Below are 24,673 nucleotides of genomic sequence, written 5' to 3' on the forward strand. Positions count from 1 at the left end.
ATATTCTTTCTTGTAGTCACCTCTAGGGACAAGAGCAAAAAAAAAAAAAAAAAAATCTGAGAACAAGATTTAAGAATTTCCAATCTGATTTTGTAGATGTACAATGTTTGCCTCTATTATTATTATTATTATTATTTTCTTGACCTACTATGTCTCCTCCAGAAGCAGAAGAGAACAGAAATAGAGAAATACCAAGAGGCACATCCCAGGTGCCCCCTGTTTTGAGTTTGCATGTTCTCCCCTTGTCCAGAAGAGTTTCCTCAAGGTGCTTTGGTTTCTTCCCACAGTCCAAAGACAGGCAGGTTAGGGGGACTGGTCCCTGAAGTACGGGTGCATGCATGTTTTCAGCCTGCCAAGGACTGTTCCTGCCTTGCGCCCGATGTTTATTGTGATAGGCTACAATTTCCACACAACTCTACCCTGGATATCTGGGTTTAGAAAATGGATGGATAGAGTATTAATGTGGAATTCTCTGTCACTAGTTGTTTTCTTATATGGTGGTATTTTTAAATATGAATAGCAAATTAATTTATGCCTTATTCTTGTTCACCTTTTATTTCAAAATGAATACAATTATCCAGTAAATGAAATTCAGTCATTGTTCAGTTGGTTTAAGTTTGGAGAGCAGTAGGATGCAATAGATAACATGGCCTAGTAATTGTCAGTTGTTGAGTACAGAAGTGAAAGACGTTGTCCACATCCTAATATAAAAAGTCTAACCTCAGCATTATTCTTGAGGTCAGGCTGGTTTAGCTCATGACTTCCTTTTGTTTGTTCTCCTACTGTAGCCTCCAGTACCTTCCTCTGTGTTTAGTGTTTGTCTGCTGTCTTGTGCAGGAAAACTTTCCTACAACTTGCTTCTTTCACTATGCACCACAGCTGACTTTATCAGGCAGTTTATGCGAGATTGCTGGTCTGATGCGCTCCCTTTTTCCTTCTTCCTATTAATGTATGTTAAATTGAAAAGCTGAAGCTGTTGGCAAATTCTCTAGGTGACAACCTAAAAAGCGAGAGTGTTCTCTGAATAAATTATTTCAATTATCTGAAGCAGCCGTCTTGCCGTTTGAGGAACTCTTTGCATTTTAAATTTCATGATTAGGCTTTTAATGTTATAGAGTACAGCTGCATATTGGTGAAACAAAATGTTAGGAGGACTTCTAGATATGTTAGGCTTAAAAGCTTAGTAAATAATTTACATTCTTATAATCTGAACATCTGCTGTTGAAACTTCATAAACTGTCTCATTAAGTTTCCCATGATGCTTCCTTGTAAGATTAAAATAGCAGGTATGATAATCTGAGAGAAGAATACTGGAATATAAAGAGTTTATATATACAGTACTTTTTGTGCCAAAGGGGAAACTTAGCTTTTTATAGAAGCCCAATTAATAAATATAACAAACAACAACAGCCTCCTCAAATATACACCAAAACTACTAAAAAGAAAGAAACCTTCAGACTTGACTAAATATTGAAAGAACAGTTACAGTTACAGTGACTTATTATGCAGGTATATTGCCATTGGTATAAAGGAGTCTCAAAGTAGGAAAACTGCCCTAATTGGCTCAAAAATCTTAGATTGATGAAGAATTGTGCCTTTTTGGTAGGAGCAGGAGTAAAAGCATGTAATCAGTTTTCCTAATTTAGGATACAACTCCGAACTTCAGCAGGATTTAGGAGAGATGGTGAGCTTTACTAGCTCACTAGGAGCTGCCAGAAGATGGAGTTCAGGCAGAGACTGGCAGTCAACACGCACATTCTGGAAAGGTACCACTGGTACAATGTGAGCATAGTAATAGTATTTATTTGTATAATCAAAAAAGAAGAATCAAATGGCACAATGGAAAACACAGCAACAAAATTACTGAGGCCAGTAGTTTAGGCATGTGTCTCAGACACTTCTGACGTTTTAGGAAATTGTGAATCACTAGACCATATTGAAAATGAGTCATTTATGGCTAAGTCAAGAATGTAATAAAAATTACAAGCAAATATAAATTTAGAAAGTGTTAGCAAAATTAAAATAAAAAAAGACAGACAAACGCACTGGCTTCCCAGCTGGACACAGATTAGCTAGAATCAGCCGAGTTTCACTGCAGTTACATAGCGGTTTCTTGGTTCAGAAATCACTCGGGTTGCATCACTGGGAAGCAACTTTCTATGGCCACTCCTTGAATTCTGGAGTGGAGTTTAGAATGAACTGTTTGTCTCACCAATTACTTCTTCATTCCAAAGAAGCATTTGAGGTGCAAGTGGGTCTCTTTTGAAAAAGCAATGTTAGCTTTAAGATTATTGGGTTGAGCTAGCATTTTATTTTATTTTACTTCATGATTTATTCCTTTGAAATTCCAGCCCAACTGAAGTCTAACTAAGAGAAAGACACATTCCTGTAAGTTTAGGTATTAAAATTATTTAAGGTTTTATTAAAGCAGTGTTTCTTGGGTCATGGATATGTTTGTGATGGGTCGAGTCATGAAAATTAGCAGAGTTTGCCCAAGCCTGAATTCTGTAGTGAGTGATACACTGTACTCTGTTTACCATACTATTTTTTGTGGTAGTATGCAAAACAACTCTGTGATGCACTGTGGGGATGGAGTGCTTCCATTTCTGTTTCCCGATGAAACCACCCATCCCTCTCACAACTAGTGAAACTATCAACTGAGATGCCTGATAAACAGAGACACATGTCAGAAAGGAGGAGACAGGAGGGACAGCAGACAAGCTTGTGAGGTGAAAGGATCACAAAACTGCGACAATTTTCAGGGTGTTATGAAAGGTGAGTGAATTGAGTTGGGTTATATGCATTATGTTGTACACTAAAAGCAGTTTCAGTGGTCATGCACATCTAGGTGATGATCATCATAAGTTCACTACACATTGAATCTGAGCCTGTGATTTTCCATGAAGTTTAATTTGTCTCAGTCAGGAAGAATTCCTTCTTATAACACGGTTTAAATCTTTTTCATAAATTTAAACGTAGTGGTGAAGGATGTGATTGTTGGATATTTAGAACTGTAAGAATGGCACAAAATATCCAAATGTTAAGACAAGCTGCAGACATTCAACAAGATGTCGGTCAGTAGCATTAAAGTAAGTGCTTCACTGAGATGTGGCATGGAGCTGAAACTCTGGACTAAACAGTTGTACTGGATAGGTTTAAAGTCGTGATGGCAGACAGAAGCAGGAGGGAACACAGCAAGAAAAAAGGACTGGACACACTGGTTTTGTGAATGAAAAATTGTGCAACCCCAGACACGTTACAATTAAAGCACAGGTATGTGACCTGAATATTGAGCTGCTCGCAGTGGGCTTATGACCTTATATGCCGAGAGAGTTTTCACATGCAATTGTACTGGCAGTTTACATCCCCCTCTGAGCAGTCACGGCAATCGCAACAGACACAGTACTCGGTAACAGGCAAACTCTCTATTGACTGTCTCACTGCTTTCATCACAGTTTCTGGTGACTTTAAACCATGTTTCATTTTCCTCCACCCTCACCAATTTTTACCAGTTTGTGGACTGTGCAACAAGAGAAAACAGGACCCAGGACTTGTTATATGCCAGTGATAAAGAATCATATAACTCTGTTGCTTTGCCACCTTTGGGCCAATTAAACCATAATTTGTTACAGCTCATAGCTGCATAAAAACCTGTTGTCCAGAGGCTACCAGTCACCACCAGGACAGTACAGGTATGAACAACTGAGGCCAAGGAGGCTCTGAAGGATGCCTTTGAACACAATGACTGGGATATGCTTTGTGAGTCACACGGCCAGGACATTGAGGAATCAATCCACTATATCATAGACTACATCAAATTTTGTATGTATAACATAGTCCCCACAAACCCAGGGCACTGTTTTCCCAGAAACAAGCCATGGATCACAAACGAACTGAAATCCCTACTGAAGACAGCCTTCAGATCTGGGGAAAAGGATGAAATCAAACTGGTGCAGTCAGAACTGAAGAAGCATGTCTGTGAGGGGAAAGCCCACTACAGAGACAAAGTTGAGCACATGTTACAACAAAACAAAATGAAGAAAGTGTGGAATGAGATGAGGACTATCAATGGCTACAAGCAGGCTGTTAAACATGCAGAAGAAGGGAACAAGGACAGAACTAATGAACTGAACCAGTTCCTCAACAGGTTTGACACATTCTTTTCAGTACAGCCCTCTCCCAACACTAACTTCTGTGTGCAAGCTGAGGACGTTCCAGAATCTCAACTGCCATCTGCACCCTGCACAACGTATATTAATATCACACATGTGGTCTCCAGTTCCCCTCTACTCCCTGGATTGTGTGTTTCTGCTGATCAAGTGAAGAGAGAGCTATGAAAACTCTGCATAAACAAGGCTTTAGGGTCGGACAGAATCAGCCCCAGGATGCTGAAAATGTGCCAGCCAGCTCTGAGGAGTCCTTCAGCGCCTGTTCTCCGTTTCCCTGAATTTGCATATGGTTTCCCAGCTGAGGAAAACATTCTGTGGTTACAGCACCAAAGAAAGGGCATCCCAGTGATCCCAAGGACTTCAGACCAGTTGCTGTTTCTTCATATATCATGAAGACCTTTGAGAGGCTGGTCCTAAAAAAGCTATGACCTCTGGTTTCAGAACATCTGGATCCTTTACAGTTTGCCTATCAGGCACATATAGGTGTGGAGGATGCTGTCATCTCCATGCTCCAGAGAGCTTACTCCCACTTGGACAAAGCCAGCAACACAGTCAGGATTGTGTTCTTTAACTTTTCCAGCGTTTTTAGCACCCTTCTACCTCATCAACTGGGGAAAAAGCTCAAGGCTTTGAATTTTGATGCTCCCTCAATGTCATGGATCATTGACTAGCTGTCCAACAGACTACAGTTTGGGAGGCTGAGGGACTGTGTGTCAGAAATGGTGGTGTGTAATACTGGAGCACTGTCTCCCTTCCTGTTCACCCTCTACACAACAGACTTGCAGCACAATTCCAACACATGCCATTATTATTGTTATTTAGTGGACTTTATCCAAAGTGACTCACAAAGAATGTTATGATATATACAAGAATGATTAGAAGTTGCACACATCAAAATCACATTTGTTATACTATTTGCAAATTAATTAAAAAAAATGTATTGTTCATTCTGGAGGTCATTTGATTTTAATTTATTGAAATATAAAGAAAATAAAATGCATATATTAATTGTTTCTTGACTACTTTATTTCTTCCCAGTCCTATTAATCAAGTTATTAAGTTAAGTGATTGTTCATAATATCCTTTCAAAAATCATCATATCCTTGCACTGCATCCCAAAAATGGATTTCTCTCAGTTTAACTTAAGTTTAAGCTAAGCATTTACACTGGCAGTGATATACCTCAGGAATCTACTCCTTGTTTTGAATTACTGGCATATAATAATTGCTTTGTTAACAATACATTTGCTTTCCACTATTGTCTTTTAGTAATATTCATGTGAGATCTATGCTTGAAAGGAAACAAAGAACATTTACAGTTTTGTTTTATTATATGGCCGTTGCTATTCATTGTGTATGGCTCCAGTGCCATTATGATAATAATAACCTTCTTGAGTCCCAGTATGATATCAATTTTCTTATTTGAGTCATCAGATTAAAATGTTTAAGAACACCTGTAGTACTAAGGAACATTAAATGATAATATTAAATAATGCATACATTCTTAAGACTGCATAATCCAGTTCATGGTCATGGGGGAGGGCTGGATGGAGCCTGTCATAACAGCACTGGGCACATGGTGGGAAACAGACATAAACAGGATTCAATGCATTTCACTGTGATGATCAGAAAAGCTCTTATTTATCATTTTAAAGTAGCTAAAGTAATGTATTCCTAGGGGATGGAAGGTAAAATCAAAAAGAAAAAGGAAAAGAAAAATTATTAAAAATAATGTATAAAATAACGAATTTCTGCATATTACACGTTTTTCAAATTTTTATAGTTTCTATAGATTTTGGGATTGTTTAAGCATTCCTGATATATTTTATTGTAATTATAATGTTGTCAATCCAGCACCATCTTGTTTGTTTTTCTTGTGGGTTCCATTAACTAGTTTTGCTTGGTTGTGGCAATTTTGTTTATGTTGATCATGCCTGTTATTGGTCACATTGATTGGTCAACATTCATTATGCATAACTCAACTGTGCACTCCTTATTTATTAGCATGGAACTTTATCCACATACAGTGATACCTTAGTTAATGAGTCATTTGAGAAGTCTACATAAAACACACTGGCGCAGGTGCAAATTCAAGTACCAATCTGCTGGAGTGCGGACATCATGCAACTTATTTATACAGAACAGCTGCCTGTCATTGTTATTGTGTGTACTGTAGAACATGAAGTTATTAATGAGGTTAATTCATACATACTGTAGTTGTTTTAATATATTTTATTATGTATAAATAGTTTCTCCTGTATGTCACAAAACCTAATGCAATACCATTAGAAAATAAAGTGTAGATTAATAAAAGGGGTAGAAGTGGGAGAAAGGAAATGCCATGTAGCAGAATCATTGTGGTCATGAAAGAAGCCAATGCAGAGTGTGTAGGAAAAGATGCAGACAGAGAGAACTTACTTACAAGTATCACTGCTAAAGTCCATTACTCTGGTGGTTAGCTACCAAGTCTTCTTAAGGATCTTGAATTAGATCGTCTCACAGAACTGAAAAGATGGTGTTACGTCTGAGCCAAAGTAAGGTACGAGGTGCATCTGGTGGCATGAAATATCTAGGCTAGTGTTGTAGAAAAACCTTTCATTTTGTAGAATTCATGAAATAGAATTACACTCTTTGACATCATCTGGAGTTCACAGGGACAGTTATCTGGTATGAAAGTAATTATTGCTGTCCAATTCAGTGGCAGATTCTGGATTAGTACAGAGCAATAAATATTAGTAAAGTCTGATCATTTATGTGAGGAAGTTTAGAAACAACATAACAAAGGCAATTTTACATTAATTCTCAAATTATAAAAATCTTACATTGACAAGTTTGATTTAATAATAATTTCTAAATATTTTATTCACAAAGGTAGTCTTAAAGTTGTGACAAATCTAAAAAAGGAGGGATATATTTGGAAAATTAAAGCTTTTCACATTTGAAGTTGGAGTTAACATGACTTGTCCATTAAATATTACCCTACTGTAAGTGTTATCAACCAACTAATGTCTCCTTCAAATATAGAATGGATCTCCAAACTGTATAAATTTTAAAAATAGAGCCAAAAATGTTTAAGGTTGACTTTTAGCTTTAAATTACAGAGAAAATTGTAAGGTGAATTTGCATTGCCATATGTCAGAATATAAAAACAATTTAACTAGTTTTGGAATCTGAGCTAACAGACTTTATCTTAGATTATTTTCATTGAGTAACATTTAATTATTCTAGCCAGTCAGCTATGAGCCAGTCATCCTAGTGTGTACTGAACACAAAAAGCATCCACTTGTGAAGACTGGCTGATCAATCAGTGTATCTCCAGTATTTTTATTACTGTTGTATTAATGGAGGAAGTTATCAATAGGCATGTAATGGACTTGAAGTTGTGTTTGTAGATTCAGTCTAAGATTAAATCTGTGTACAGTCTGAAGATGCAGGATATAACAGTTTTATTGTAACTCATAGTTTGTGCATGTGTTGTACAATGACATGCATTGCCTTTATCAACATTATATCCTTAAACTTCCACAGCGTTCTCTGTAAGTATCAATTACTACTTTATGATGTGCTTTATTTGAAAATTATTCAGATGGCTTTCTAAAGCTAGTGCCATGTGCTGAGTTGTCATCAGTTCTTGAGTTATAAAAGAATTAGCGCAGTATGAAAGTGATTTTAGGAACAATGCTAAGTCAGGGCACTGTCTATAGGTAGGTTTTTCACAAATTAATTAATTTGCAAACTGTAAGTATCTTGAGACAAAACTTAAAAAGTAATGTAGTCAAAGGTGTGTTCTAGTCTTATTTAGCATCTTTAAAACCTCTCTGTGAACTTGTGAAAATCAGGTTGAACTGCCATATGGCAGTGTTGAATGTGGTATGCCTGTTTTGCAGGTGTGGGTGGACTCGGTTACAGAGATAACTAGTGACGATCTGAATGCAGAGGACAAGGACTCCTCACCAGCAGGTCTAGAGTTCATAATCACCCCGCCTAGTAATGGCCACCTCGCCCTCAAGAGCGCTACAAACAGAAGGATCCTCAACTTTACACAGGAGCACATCAACCAGGGACAGCTAGTCTTTGTGCACAATGGTAAGTGTAATCCGTAAAGAGAAAGTAAGCATTCTTGAGAGAAAGATTGAGATATGAAAGAACATTTAATGTTAAATTCAGCCAGAAATTCTAATTCACTATGAAAACTTATTTTTTAGAGCCACTCCACTCTTTTGTAAGTCTCTTTAGATAAAAACATCTGCTAACTGCTCTTTAGAGCCATGCCTAGAGTTTCTGTCATATGCAAACTAAAACTGCAGTACTTTATTTTGGCTTGATGCTGGGAAGGAAGACCATCTTGATTTCAAAACATTCCCTTTCAATTATGACAAGTCATCAAAAGTCCTGAAGCAGCAAATATCCCCAACCTTTTCTAAAGCATAATAATGCTTTTGTTAGATTTATATAAAACTAACAAAGATTTTTTTAACGCTACAACCTTATTTAATTTAAAATGATGACATTATCAGTGGCCAGAGTTCATTTGTAAACTACAGGTGTTCTTTATTTTACACAGGCGCCATGTCTGGGGGATTTAACTTTCAGGTCAATGATGGTATTAACTTCGCTCCAAGACAGATATTTAGCATCACTGCCAGAACTCTTGTTATCAATATGGAATCAAATACACCTCTCAGAGTTTTCCCAGGTAATTGAAAAGTTCATTTTTTATGTAAGATTTTATTTAGTTTTAAGAATAGTAACTGTAGTGTACTTTTTCTCTTAAAGGTCTTGATGATTGTGTTAGGTGTTAACGTTATGAAGCAGGGAGCCTCGTAGATGCAAGTCTTTTTCTCATTTTCATAAGACACTGTAAACTCTGTATTCAGTTCAGTGCATGACACAGCTTCACTCAAATGTTTTTTATTGGAAAATGGTCTGAGTTGCGACCCTTTTTTAGTTTATTGTACTAACCTCATTTAATCATTAGTTCCAGATAACAAAAGAAAATAGTGTGACTTTCTAGCACATCCTGAGTTTGTATTATTAAATCCATTCCCTTTTAATGTACTTTTATTGTCAGTGGTTGTGCTATAAATTAAGGAACATGCCACAGTTGCACTTAATTTCCTACTTAATAATTTAACATGTTGTATTATAGAATCAGTAGCCAGTAAAAAGATATCTTTGACATTAAATCAAATTCCTCAGTCTCTCTTCCACATTAGAAGGTGACACAAGTTCGAACTTGTTATTTTGCAATGAGTGACCACCATGTTAGGTTGAGCTCCCTGTTGTTCAGTCACATGTCAGCTAATGCAGTTTAGAGCAGGTACACGGGTACCAGCTGGTCAGGTGTGTGTGTGTGTGCAGGCTAAAAATTATCCATGGCTATGCCATGGCACTGGGCACCTAAACTGATGGATTGGGGGTGCTTGTGGTTATGGGTGGCATGCGCAGACTAATGATGATCCATGGCTTTGCCATGGCAATGGGCACCTGAAGTATGTATCAGGTGTGTGTGTGTGTGCAGACTAAAGAGTATCTCCTTTGGCACTGTGACATTAATATTTAAAGCACTTTGTTAATGTCACACCTCATTCTTTCTGGTATTTACAGCAGTTTATAATATTTTCAGTAGATACTATCAGCCAGTCTTTCAAATGCTTTATTTCTGCTTTTTAACTTTAAATAAACAATTTTTTATTTTGCATGTAAAAATTTTTACTTTTAGTTCAAAAGCCAGACTTGCAAGGGAAAAAGTGTATTAATAGAATAATGCACAAAAATCAAGAGAAAGTAAAATAAAATATGATGATAAAATAGAGTATTTTTATCTATACTATCCTCCACTGTTTTGCCTATCAGAGTATACTTTTCTGCAGCAATTAATGTACTGTAGGGCTGAAAGTGTAAATGATGTTCATTTAAATAAAAACTGAGATATTTGTTAAAGCATAGTTATCATATCCTTAGGTTAGGAGGCACAGCAGCACACACTGATTGTTTGTACAGTCTACATGTTTTCCCTGTGTCTGCACTTTTTTCTGGGTACTCCTATTTTCCGTCCCCATTCTCAGGGCCTTATAGGTTTTCTTAAATTAAATGATCCCAGTGTGAGTGTGGGGTGTGTGTGTGAGTGGGCCCAGTGATATACTAGTTTCCTGTCCAGGCACTTTTCCTGCATTGTGCCCAAAACTGCCAGGATAGGCTCTTGTTTCCTGCTCCTCTGAGTTGGATTAAGTGGGCTTGAGAATGAATGTGTAACGCTTCTGTCATGATGTAGTCAAGTGAGTTATAATGAACAATTCACTGCTGCAAGGTGTATACGAGGTTAGAGGAGTGGTGCAGTAGGCAGCTACCTCCGGCACCAGGTCTGAAAGACTAGTGCTTGTAGAGTGGCACCCACATATTAGATTGTTTTTGTTCTGTCTGTTCTCTCCTTCCCTGGTGTGTAGCTGTGCAAATCCTTCACAAGTAACAAAAAATTCTTTCCAGAATAATTACAGTTGAAATGATTTTAAGCAGTATAACTGTCTTCTCAGGAAAATGGCCAACTGGGACCCTTCCTTGTAGTGAAAGACTGTTGGCCTTCCACAAGGCTAAGCAGTTTGGTAAAAATGACCCTTGAGCCTAGACAGCTGAGAACACAGAGTAAATCATTACTAGTTTTTAATAATGAAACACGGCCAGTAGGTTTAGAGTCTTTTAGGCCACACATTTGAATGATGCTGTGTGTGGCTGAGTTTAGATCTAGCATTTAGAGCTAACGCAAAAACCACTGCTTGACCGACTGGTGATTCAGACTCATCTCTAGTAGAGGATTTTTAAGCAGAGGTCCCAAGCTTCAGCCCTTTATCAAACTTTCCTTGTTATAATGGATCTATTCTGTTTGACAGCCACTGAACATAGCGGATTATTTCAGAGCAAAGTAAGAAGCCAATGACCAGAATTGTTTTTATTACAGTGTGACATGGTGGCATAGGGGTTAGTGCTGCTGGATCTCCCGTTTTTCCAGTTTTCCTCCCACATCTTAAACAAATGAGTGTTAAGTTTAGTCATGACTCTAAACTGGCCCGATGTGAGAAAGAATGAAGGATGTAAATACAGTAAGTGTGCCCTGCACAGGGCAGGCAGTTTGTCCAGAGCTGGGTTCTGTGCTGTGCCCATTGCTTCCAGAATAGATCTAGAGATCTTACACTTAAAGATGAGCATTCAGTGTTAGATGAATGTATGTTTTATATCAACTGCCAAAAGAAGTACTGATGATCTCACACTTTTGTGAATAGCACCTGCACTAGGTCTTTACTTGTGCTGTGTTGCTTTAAAGATCCTAGGGTCTACAATTATATAATCTCAAAACACACGTGCTGTTTATTTACTTATTTAATTTTGTTTTGGGTTCCAGACATGGCGAAAGGGTGTGAGGCCTGCAAAACAAGTCACAAAAGTAGGCCAGGTCTTTTCCTGGACAGCCTAGAAGAGGCTCAACCCCACAGTATAAATATCCCAAACTGCTATATGCAGGTGGGAGATGTAAAAGAATCAAAGAATGCAATAAAGTCTCAGAATTTACAAAAAATGCCAAAGGAGAGAAACCATAAAAACCTCTGTCTTGTGATGACAATCCAAACTGTAATCTTTATAAATTGAAGATAAGAAAAACAAGGACAAAAAGCTTAAAAGAGAAAAAATGGATTTGCCTAAAAAGCAATCCAAGACAGAATCCATCAAATAGTAGCACAAAAAAAAATATCTAAGAAACCAGAAAAATCAAGAAATAACAATGATTGTGGCAAACTCCAATACAACCTCAATACTCCGCTGCTGGGTGTCTCTTCTGATTGAGAATATAAAGCCAGTAGGAGGAGTCAGCAGCAGTGAGGTCAGAGTGGCCCCGCCTCCTGGGGGGCACAACTACCAAAGCACATGGAATGGCAGAGCATTGTAGGAGCAAAAATGTTAAATCACAAACATAAAGAAAAAGTATAATTAAAAATGACAAAAATAACCATCAAACTGAAAATGCACATAAATCCAGTCTGACACAACAGTTTTAACCATTCTGAAGACACTGGTTTTGCCCATGTTAATACTACTTCAAGGAGAGATCTCAAAAATGGAATACAGTAATCCCTCGCTATATCGCGCTTCGCCTTTCGCGGCTTCACTCCATCACGGATTTTATATGTAAGCATATTTAAATATATATTGCGGATTTTTTGCTGGTTTGCGGATTTCTGCGGACAATGGGTCTTTTAATTTCTGGTACATGCTTCCTCAGTTGGTTTGCCCAGTTGATTTCATACAAGGGACGCTATTGGCAGATGGCTGAGAAGCTACCCAGCTTACTTTTCTCTCTGTCTTGCGCTGACTTTCTCTGATCCTGACGTAGGGGGATTGAGCAGGGGGGCTGTTCGCACACCTAGACGATACGGACGCTCGTCTAAAAATGCTGAAAGATTATCTTCACGTTGCTACCTTCTGTGCAGCTGCTTCCTGAAACGACATGCTGCACGGTGCTTCGCATACTTAAAAGCTCGAAGGGCACGTATTGATTTTTGATTGAAAAACAAACTCTGTCTCTCTCTCTCTCTTTGTCTGCTCCTGACGGAGGGGGTGTGAGCTGCCGCCTTCAACAGCTTTGTGCCGCGGTGCTTCGCATACTTAAAAGCCAAACAGCCCTATTGATTTGTTTGCTTTTCTCTATCTCTCTGACATGATCTGCTCCTGACGCACACTCCTTTGAAGAGGAAGATATGTTTGCATTCTTTTAATTGTGAGACAGAACTGTCATCTCTGTCTTGTCATGGAGCACAGTTTAAACTTTTGAAAAAGAGACAAATGTTTGTTTGCAGTGTTTGAATAACGTCTCTCTACAACCTCCTGTGTTTCTGCGCAAATCTGTGACCCAAGCATGACAATATAAAAATAACCATATAAACATATGGTTTCTACTTCGCGGATTTTCTTATTTCGCGGGTGGCTCTGGAACGCAACCCCCGCGATGGAGGAGGTATTACTGTACTGTGTTTAGAGTTGGCACCCCTACATGTTCAGTGCTGAATTTTCACATGTTGATTAACACTAGTCTTTACAATCATCTGTTGCAAATGGAATTTTAACTTGTCAGTCAGACAGAACTAATGGTGGTAACATAAAACATGGCTGTCAGCTTCAGCATTTTATATGGCACCGATTAAAAGCAAAGTTGACAATCATTCTGAAAGTTCAGCCAACTTTTCAAGACATTATCCCTCGATGTTTTGGTCCGTACTTGTAACAGCCTGTAAAGAAGTGAGCAGCTGCTAAATCATTTCTTCCTTCATTAAATCTGTCCCATTGTAGGCATTCTTTCAATTGCAAATTGAATTCACTTCTGTAATTTTATCACATGCAGATATGACGACTTTTAACTTTCACTGCTTTTGTACAAAAATCGCCATGATAGATTCTTATCTGTCCTCACTTGAAACTAGCTCAAGGGTTAAAGTGTTTTCAAATTTGAAATGTGGTTTATGTAAGCCCCAAAGCGTTGGCGTTATGTTTAGGTGGTATTTAATTATTTAACAGCTCTCATATTTCAATTATTTATCTTTGCCACAGAGATAAGGCAAGTAAGGCATAGCATTCATTGAGAAATGGAGGTGAATGTTTAATGTCTTGTATAACACACGGAGGTGCGTTTCTGTGACTCCTCAGATAGGTGTGAAAATTGGCTTGGGATTGCCTGGAGATTTTGGACTGTTCCATTGATCTGTTATTTTTCTTTCAGGGTCTCGCACAACCATTTCTGCAGATAACTTGCGAGCAGTTACAAATGATATGGCAGGAAACCGCACCATATCTTACACCATTGTTAGTTCACCCAAACTGGGGAGGCTAATTCGAGTGGATCCTAATAACACGATAGTAGAGATTTCCACATTCACACAAGCCATGGTAAGTGTTGCATATACTTTTTAAAATCTGAATGTTGTTGTTGTTGGATTATATCACCTACTGCAAGTAAATTGACACGAAAGTATAATTCATAGAGCTACCTTTCAGTGGAGGAAAAAATTCAGAGCTTTAAGTATTCAGTCATTTTGTCCTGTTTTTCATGTTACATACTGTGCTGTCATAATCACTCATTTTACAAGTAACACTTTTTGACCTCAGTTTTACTGGCCACTAGAGTACAATTAAAACGCTGTCTTGGCAAGCTGGGATACTTAAGGATCAGTGTTTGATGAGCAACCCTGCCCTCCCAGCTGCATAAAGGAGGACTGTAGAAAGCCTAAAGGAGTAATTCAACCTGTAATCTCATGTCAGTCTGGGAATAACAGACTTCTCATGTGTAGATATATTTGGTTTGTTGACTTTCTCTCCTTTAGACATTGTTTCACTAGTGAATGTGTGCTTTATGAAGCCTGCGTTAATCCGCAGTCCTGCAAAAGCTGGGGCAGTGCCAGTCCATGGGCGTAAATGAGGCTGACTGTTTGGATATCTCACAGTTGTACTTCTAGCCTGCTGAGGATTAGCCAGTTTCATTTCCCAAAAATGAGTACAGTCTAATTCTTGTTCATGGATTCTGAATATTTGCTATAATTAGTGCACAGATTAATTAATTATTTGTTTTGAATGGACTGCACAGTAGCTTAGTTATTACTGTACAGTGCCTGGGCTCCTGTTAGATTCCCTGTCACGTGGAGTTATGTGTGGCTTTCCTCTGGGTGCTCTGGTCTCTTTCCATAGACATTCAAAGTGCCCCGAGTTTGACAAGCAAATCTAAACTGGCCCAGAATGTGGGTGGTGGGCATGAGTAGCAGTGTGCCCTGTGGTGGACTGGCAGCCCTTCCCAAGGCTTACTTCTGGTGGTGTTGAGATACGTGGCTTATTCACCTAGCTTCAGAAAATGGATAGATGAATTTTTTGGAACTAATTTTATTTGTGTAATTCACTCCTGCACCACCATGTGTGTAATGAAATGTGCGTTTCTAATGATGTATATAACAATCAGTGCAGTAGTGCAGTTTTCAGTGCTGCTATTTGAAGCCATGGTCGCAGTTTGAAATCCCACACCTGAATGTTGCTTGTATGTTCTCCCTGTGTCTATGAGGGTTTTCCTCCCACATCCCCCAAAGCTGTGTATATTAGGTTAACTGGTGATTACAAACTGGATCTGTATAAGGGTGAGTGGGCTCTGCAACAGACTGGCATCATGTCCATTTCTGTACCCTGCCTTGTGCCCATTGTTACTGAGATAAGCCTAACCAGGTTGGAGAATTTTATGATTTGGTGTGGTAGTCACTGGTCTTCTTAAGTGTGTGTGGAGTTTGTATATTCTCCCTGTGTTTATGTGGGCCCCCCCTACATTTCTAAAGACATGCATGTTAGCTCAAATGGTGATTATATAATGGTCCCAAATGAGCGTGTGCATGAGTTGCCCTTGTGATGGTTATCCAGGTCTGTTTCCTGATACTGCCACTGTAGGCTCTGCCCCTCACTGGTGCCACCAACTGGGTTGAGAAGTCACACAATTAGTTCAATCGCAATCACCTGTCAGTAGTTCAGGGGTTTCAAATGATCACATGAGGGCACGTAATCTGGAAGGTTCAACTTGTGATGAGTCAGTATGATGCAATAAAAGAACATTTCTACCAATTCCGTGAAAAGGTGATTGAAAAGCACATGCTAGGGGATGGAGACAAGGAAATATCCAAGTCACTGAATATCCCTTGGAGTCAAGTTAAATCAATCATTACGAAAAGGAAAGTGTGTGGCACAGCTGAAAATCTGTCTAGAGCAGGCCATCCAGAAAAACAGAGTGATCATTCAAGAAGAAGATTAGTGAGGGAAGCCACCAAGATACCTATGGTAACTCTGAAGGAGCTACAAGCTACAGTTGAAAGATTGGAGATGCTGTGTAGACGACTTGTTACCCCGGTGCTTCATCGGTCACAGCTTTATGGAGTGGCAAAGAGAAAACTGCACAATACACCTTGGGTAGAGTTTGACAAAAAGAAAATGGGAGACTCGGACATATGGAAGAAAATTTAATGGTCTGATTAGACCAAAGTTGAGCTTTTTGGTCATCAGACTAAACCGCATTTTTGAAAACTGCACATTATCAATTACACACCAGTTTAAACAGTGAAGCATGGTGATGGTAACATCATGTTGTGAGCATTTTTCTGTGCAACAGGCCCTGGAAGGCTTATGAGGATGCAGCAGAATAAGTGAAAACCTGATGGAGTCTGCATGAAATCCTTGCTTTGGGAAAAGATTTGTTTTCCAACAAGACGACAACCTGATACATACAACCTAAGCTACACAGCTACCAGAACTCAATCCAACTGAGAATTTGTGGGTTGATTTGAAAAAGGCTCATCAATCATAATCTCCATGCAACCTAAAAAAAGCTTGAGAAGTTTTGCAATGATGAATGGGGGACACTTGGGAGTGACCAGATGTGCAAAGCTGACCAAGTCCTGCGCACACAGACTCCAGGCTGTCAGGGCTGCCAAAGGTGCATTTCCTAAATACTCTTTTGAAGAGGATGAACACTTGGGTGAATTATTTTGTGTTTCATATTTAGAATTTGAGAAGGGGATGTATGCTTCATATAAGCAATGTATGATGTTGGTAGAAATTAGTTTGGGATCGTCAAGTTCATGTAGGATTGTATTAAAAACAAAACATTGTATATTTTCATGTATAATTTGTTGTTCTTTTTCTTACTAGGTTGATGAAGGGTTAATTGGATATGAACAGAACAACCAGGACTCCATAGGATGGAGTCTACAGGACTCATTCCTCTTCAAGGTGTCTTCTTCTCCTGCTATTCTTGAAACTCAAATATTTAATATCACTGTCTCCTATGACAACACAAGTCCAGAACGTCGCAGTCAGCTTCTACAAAACAGCGGTAAGGACTTTTAAGCACTTCTTGATCTTTTTTTTTTTTTTTTTTGAGGAAATGTGCCTCAGTTTTAGGTATCAACCATTTTCCTCTGTGTAAAAGTGGAGGCAAATTCTTGTTTTGAATTTTGGCATCAGTTGTATTGCAATATTGCGATTTCTCATTATGACATTAGTATTTATGTGATGAGTTATTGCTACTGGGATGGCTGCTTGTCGGCTCAGTACACTCAGCTCAGATGTCGGACCACTCACTGTCTGTGTGCAGTATGTTCATTCTCCTTGTGTTTTTGTGGGTTTGTTCCAGCTGCTCTGTTTATCCTTTTACAATTTATATATGATCAATAGGTGAAGGTCCGTTTGACTGGCCACTCTTAATTGGCCCTGTTAGTATGAGTCAGTGCTCCTGGAGTTTGGATTATTTTCATTTAAACAATCCTAGGAAAGCGTTTAAGCACCTGGCATGAAAAAAGGCAGATGTCCTGAAACGGTTAGTTAGAAACCTGACCAGGAGTTGAATTGAAGGGGGATTCTAAAATCAGAAGTCAAAGACAGAAGGAGGGTTGTTAACTATATATTCAAAAGTCATGCTAACAAAATCAGAGCAAGTACCAAAGTCAAAAAATATTACAAGAAGGGTTAAAATACAAAAGACTGAAAAAGTAGCAAATTAAGCATGAGCCAAACAGTAGGGAATTATTTAAATACCTGGGTAGAAGTAGAAGCATATTGTATTTCTCAAGGTGTCATCCACTATGCATCAAATATTTACTTTTAGAGTTGTTTTAATGTCTTCTGCAGTTGTAAAGACTGTCTCAGCTCCTGTAAAACTAGTAAGAACCGTACTTGGTAAATAAAGCTCAAGTACCCGTTAATTAACTGTGGTCTGTTGGCAGCTCCTGGTGACATGTGATATGTTAATGTCCAGTGTAAGCATTTAGTCTGATATTTACTTTGATCCATTGAAATACATCTCTTTACAAACGTATTTTTCTTACTTATAGCTGCACACTGTAAGTATACAAATATGAAATGTGACAATAAATAAATAAAAACACAATGATGTGTGAGCATAAATGATTAAATGTGTCAGGATTCATTGTAGCAAGTATAGTTCATGCTCAAAATTGTGACTGTACGTGTCTGTGGCAGACATGAGTGAAAGAAAATGTCAGTCAAAATGACTGCACAAAGTGACTTCTTTAATTTAAGAAGCCATCAATCTATGATCCTCTCAGGAGTCTTCATCTGATGGGTGGTGCTCACACACTGTACCAACGATTCACCACCTAAAACGCAGTATTCACTACAGCCCACCCTCTCAGCCTTGATGGGCAAAAATAACAGTTTTCATTTCATGCTGTTCTGCTGTGGGATGGCGCCCTGTGTTGGCTGGGATTGGCTCCAGCAGACCCCCGTGACCCTGTACTTAGGATATAGCGGGTTGGATAATGGATGGATGGATTTCATGCTGTTTGTGGTGTCACTGAAATAAATGAATGAAGAAATAATTAAATAATGTATATACTGTGAATAACAATAAAGTGTTAGGGTCCTAAGAAGAAAAATGAAAATCAAGGTGGAAAAAGCAAAGTACAAGCAATGTAAGCATATTTCTGCCATGGTTTGAGTCACTAGCTGCCATGAGGTCAGACCCCCTGTTTAGCTGGTTTCAAATTGAATACAAACTTCTGATCAAGTTCTAGCTTATATGGCCATGCAGGCTGAAGAGGAAGAGTCATGGAAGTAACGTCAGGTATCTTCCTGTGGGTGTTCCTTCATTGTGAAGGTGAAAATGGAAGAGTTGTTAATTCCTATGTTACATTTTTAATGTTTCTCCCTATGTTTTCCTACTCAATAATCCCTTAAACACCCCAGGGGCTTATGTGTTTGACAACACTTAAATAAGTACAAAAACATAGTTTAATTTCACATTTAATTATTTATGCTCACTGTGATTGATATATTTATTGTCATATTTCACAGTGCATTTGTTTATTTATTATTATTTGCACATTTATTTAATCTTGTATGGAATATTCCTCCATATGCAGAGCATATTAACTTATTTTTAACAAAATCCTTATTTGTTCTGAAATACTTCCTATTTTACTAGTATTCAAAACATTTTTATGCCAGCTTCATACTTAATATTAAAAAACGTATCAAATATTTTGTTACAGGAGCGGTGGTAACAGAAGGCGACAAAGTCCACATTGACAAAAGTAAACTGGATGCCTCAAACCTCTTGGTGAAACTCCCCGAGACACAGCGACATGCCTATGAAATCTGGTACGGAGTCACTTCCTTACCTCGGCATGGCGTCATCGTTGTTGGAGAACGCAATCTCACCAAAGAAAAACCCAATTTTTCTCAGTTCATCCTTAACAAGTATGGAATTACCTACTTCCACGATAACTCCGAGTCCAAAGAAGACAGCTTCACTTTTGAGGTGTGGCTTAACCTAAAGAGTAAGACAGCAATCAGACCTCAGGATGACGGTGATGTGGTAGAAGAAATTTTCAATATTACTATAATTCCTATCAATGACCAGCCACCAGAACTCAAAACAAAGGCTCCAAGACTCAGTGTTGTCCAGGGTGGTAAAGAAGCAATTGGCCCTCAACATTTAAATGTCATTGATAAGGACAATTCTCCAGAAGAGCTCATATATACCATCATTAGCAAGCCAAATAATGGTCATCTTGCGATGGACATTGCAACAAATGATTCCATCTTAACTTTCACTCAGGCAGATATTAACAGCGGCAAAATATGGTTTGTTCAAGATGGGAGTCCATCCGCTGGGGTGTTTTACTTTAGTGTTACGGATGGCAAACACCGGCCTCTTTATAAACTCTTCAACTTGGATGTAATTCCTATTACAGTCTTCCTTTCAAATAACACTGGCCTTTCTCTTGAGCAGGGTCAGTCCTTTGTACTTGTCAGCAGTGATCAGTTAGCTGCAGAAACCAATGGAAGAAGTACTGCCATTGAGTATCTGGTCACTAGACCTCCTCAGTTTGGTCAGCTCTTAATTGATAATAGTCCAGTTCTTCTGTTTGGTCAACGGGATATCAACCAAGGTCGGCTGTCTTATCATTTTACCGACTCTACTGCCTCGGAAGATTCCTTTGAATTTGCAGTCTTCACTGCTGAGAGTAACCTGACAGACCAGGTTGTTAATGTGACAGTTAAGCCGTTAATTATAATGAGATCTGACCTGAAATTTCTAAATGAATTTGCATCAAAACTGGAGCTGGAGATGCTGAATGCCACTGAGCTGGCCAGGCTGAGCAGCAGTGATCCTCAGTTTGAAATATCTGTACCACCGTATTATAGCAAAATTTTGAAATCTCCAAAGGCTAGAGGCACAATGGAGGCTGTAAACTCGTTTACTCTTCAAGAACTTAATGTGGGAGCTGTGCTACTGAAAAGCAGTGCAAATATGACAGGCCACGATGTTCTCAATGACTCATTTACATTTGTTCTGCGTGCAAATAATGTTCAACCTGCAGTTGGGGAATTTGTCTATGCTATTATACCATATGACCCATCTTTGGTCCCATTGTACAGTACCTTAAAACCCCCTTTAACCACCCTGACCTTAGGTAATAACCAGAGTATCACACAGGTGTCACTCTTTCCTACAACAACAGAACCTAAAATAGTAACTCAAAAATCGGTCAAGCCAGTCCAGAAGTGGAAAGGGAAAAACAGATGGGGGGACCAAGACAGAAACTCTGTCCCTGAAGTAACTGGGACAGAATCGGCCATAAGACCATGGGAGAGTACTACCAAGATAACGGCTGTCAGGGCAGAGACTGAGGCCAGCAAAGCCACCAACCCACTTTTCATTATTCTTCCTGTACTAGCTTGCCTTCTTCTTACCGTTATTCTTGTTGTGCTAATTTTGGTTTCTCGTCACAAAAAAGAAAAACAGAGGCCACTGATCCAGAACCATCCTAACAACACTGGTACAGCTCCCAGTAGTCCAAGCCTTTGTGCAGTGGAAAGAAGTTTAACAGTTCCATCTGTCACTGTGACACCACTGCAGAACAGTGCCACATCCAGCCCAGTGATGTTGGGTCCTCGTGGGACGAACATCCTGGCCAGTGGCAGCCCTCCTGACACCTCCCTCCGTCTGTGTACTTGGAACAATCTCGACCCGGAGACAGTAAAGCATTGCAGGACCACAAATCCCACCCTGCGGCCAAACCAGTACTGGGTTTAGTTATGAACTTGTCTCTTTTGCCTAATCAGTTGGTTTTCCATCACTTCGGGGCACCTTACCAGTTATATAGCAGTTCCAGTGAAGGAAACGGTCTTTTTTTAATGCACTGATTACTTTGTGGGCAGTTTCTGTCTTGCTATCTGTGTGGACTTTTTCTTTTACATGTCCTCACAGTCCAAAATGGCAGCTTTGTAAGTGAACCCTGCTCTCCAAGTCCTGCCTTCATCTGCCTCGGGGTAAACTACACTCTTTGTTTGTAAATTAATTTATTATATGACTGATGGCCATCATTTTTGTCACAGAACGTTTTCACTGAAAAAAACTGAGCCTGGTAAAAAAAAAAATATATATATATATTTGTAAAGCCTCAGATACGTAAACTAAATCTGTACTTGTTTTGAATTAGGTGCTTTGCAGCAACCACTTGTCAGTCATAAGCTTTTCTTTGTCAACACAGCAGTCTGAATGTGTTACTGTCAGCAGACTAGTTGTGCAAAGTTTCACTGGAACACTGAAATGTTTTTAGAATTTTCGATGTACTTCCTGAGAGTGGGTCATGCCTGTGTTGAAAGAGAGCTGAAGTATCATTTAGTTAACACAGAATGATATAATTGTGGTAAAGGCATGCCAGCAGAAAGTTTTTTCTTTGAGTTCCCTTTCTCCTGATGAAAAAGTAGACCACCAAAAGTGTTACAATGTGCACTAAGCGAGATGAGAAACGTCTTCAAACTGGCACCAGAGATATGTGGGCACAGCACCTCCTTGTCCTTTATTACACCACTATAGAGGTAAACAGGTAAAGTGAGTTGTGCGATAAGAGCAGCTCTGTGACAGAGGCTTATATTAGGCTGTAGAGGTCATCTTGAACCACAGAATGGTGCTTGAATGGTATGTGCTGTATGTTAAAGTGCTAGAACTGGGCTTTGACAGTTACAGCACAAAGTAAGTAGCTGTTTGAAGATGTGAGTGGATAACTCTTGGAGTCATTCAGAATTCTGACCTACTGTATGTTGGTAAAAATGAAATCAAATGTGTTTTTAGTTTACTGACACTTTATTACTTTGTCTTTTACAGGCACCATTTCTAAAACATGTGTGACCTAACGCTTCTTTCACTGCCAGTCTCTGCGGAGGGGCCTATCCAGAGGTCCTTATCAGTCTCTGTTTGTTTGGTCTCTGAGCTGTAGAACTGTTCTTTACTCCGTTCTTATCACTGTAGCTCTCAGGTTAATTTGCTCTCTCAACAGAAAAAAAAACAAAAACATTTTCAAGGGCTTACCTTTGGATTACATGACTAATCTCTTTGTTTGTCATATGCCTAACCCAATATGACTGGATTGGTATACACAAAAATGAACCGTGCACCCTGTGATATGCCATTTGTGACACTGTTGAGCACCACATCCGGCAGATTTACTCTTCTACATTATGACTAATACCATGTCTAGGTCGTGCTCCTGCTTTACAAGAGTGTCACTGGGATAAGATATGGAATTAGATGAGACGTCAGGAGATGGATTGATGGATATTTTTATTGTTAAAAAAGTGGGAATACAGTATGTATGGATTTAATGATTCAGACATTTCAGATTGATGCCAGCCTCCAAACGGTGTTCATTCTGAGAATGGACTGAACTGTAAGCCATTCATAGCGCAGTCCACACTTTGAGTAGAGCTCCAGCCTGTTTGCTGTGTGATTTCTTCTGGCATGCATCCCAATGGCTTAAACACTAGCACTCCTGATTTGTAGTTTACCTTTTCCAACTAGCACACTGACAGTAGGTTAATATTTAATTTCATACTCCATTTTATAAAAATGACTTGACTGTCAGCTTTAAGTGATGGACAGCATAACGGTGCAGTGGTAGCACCGCATCCTCAAAACTTGGAGACCAGGGTTCATGTCCCAGATGCTTCCTCCGTGGAGTTTGCATGCTCTCCCTGTGTCTGCGTGGAATGTTCCCAAAGACATGCAGGTTAAGTGCTATATTGTCCCGAGCATGTGTGTGTGTTCAGTCTGTGACGGAATGACACCCTGTCCGGGTATTCTTCCAGCCTTGTGCCTAAAGCTTTAAATGACAAGAAAACACATTTAGGTTACAGAACAGTGCAGTCTGCTCATCGTACATGACGGCATGACACATTATTGTGCTGCAAGGTATTCTTGCTTGAATCATTGGAAAGCTAATAAAATTGAACCATTACATAAGTTCAAAAGTGCAAAATTGTATGCAGAACTTAATTTTTTAACCCTGTTATCAATTTTTTCTAATTAAATTCTGCGCCCCCTTCTTTCTACATTACTTAGCTGGAGGTAGGAGAAATCAGGAGGACAGTCTTGCAGTCAGGTAGCAGCTTTTACATAACCCAGTTACAAACTGGGCAGGAGTGCTGGTGGAAATGGGTTGACATTCCCCTAATGCAGAGTTGTCAGAATAAGATCCTGGAGGGTCCAATTATTGCAGCTAATTGTAATTAACTTGCTTTTTAAGATTCAGAAACTTCAGTTGTTATTTCCCCTTAAATCTGTGGAAGGCTCACAGATGATACTTTAGGTTTAATACAATACAATACAATTTATTTTTGTATAGCCCAAAATCACACAGGAAGTGCCGCAATGGGCTTTAACCGGCACTGCCTCTTGACAGCCCCCCAGCCTTGACTCTCTATGAAGACAAGGAAAAACTCCCAAAAAAAAAACCTTGTAGTTTAACAAATCTGACTGTCATTTGTGTATTTCCAAGCATAGCGTATCGCATAAAGCTACACAACATCTGTAAATGCAGCATGTTTGGACAAACCGCATATAGCATAAACGTTTTAAGGCCAATGCTGGTATGTGTGTTTATAGTCGTGGTACTGCATTCATTTTCATTGCACAGATCCACATGTAAGCATGTGTGCCATTTCCTCCCATCTTCATCACTTAGCAAACTTTAGATATTTTTGGTATTTATTTTTGGTCAGTAGTTCTTACACATAGCCAAGCAAAGCAAATGTTAAACTAATTCTCAGTTCCCACAGACAGCAGGATGTGCTGCTACTGTTAGTTTTCCTTTAACCAGCACGTATATTGTAAGATTGACACAACATGGCAGAAAGTGCTAACAGGCCAGAAAATGTACTTTTGATCAGCAGGGATGGCTTCTAATTAATCAGCCCAGAAGGAGAAGAAGACTGCGGCCACTGTGGCCTCCCAGGACCTCACTTGAGCTCTCTTGATCAACAGCAAGAAAGCAGGCAGTAAAGCATCTTTCACTGTATAAACAGTGCAAGTTGGTAAGAAGGATGCCCAGTTTAGGACAAAATATTTAACATGTAAATACAGTATTGATTAGTTTGTTGTTAGAAAAAATTAAATTACCAAGTCGTATGGTAAAC

The 24,673-nt window shown here is 39.0% G+C and overlaps 1 protein-coding gene across 1 annotated transcript in view; it reads left to right on the top strand.

Moving 5' to 3' along the window:
* cspg4ba (chondroitin sulfate proteoglycan 4ba) overlaps nucleotides 1–24,461 on the top strand; it is an 86,880-nt gene extending 62,419 nt beyond the window's left edge. The window contains exons 6-10 of the mRNA XM_028805614.2: nucleotides 8,056–8,254; nucleotides 8,733–8,864; nucleotides 13,932–14,098; nucleotides 16,883–17,066; nucleotides 19,243–24,461. Coding sequence (XP_028661447.2) covers nucleotides 8,056–8,254; nucleotides 8,733–8,864; nucleotides 13,932–14,098; nucleotides 16,883–17,066; nucleotides 19,243–21,293 — 2,733 coding nt within the window. The 3' untranslated portion in view covers nucleotides 21,294–24,461. The remainder of the gene's footprint in view (nucleotides 1–8,055; nucleotides 8,255–8,732; nucleotides 8,865–13,931; nucleotides 14,099–16,882; nucleotides 17,067–19,242) is intronic.
* Nucleotides 24,462–24,673: the final 212 nt, after the last annotated feature.

The sequence above is a fragment of the Erpetoichthys calabaricus genome, chromosome 7 (assembly GCF_900747795.2).
Source record: "Erpetoichthys calabaricus chromosome 7, fErpCal1.3, whole genome shotgun sequence".
NCBI classification, from domain to species: Eukaryota; Metazoa; Chordata; class Cladistia; order Polypteriformes; family Polypteridae; genus Erpetoichthys; species Erpetoichthys calabaricus.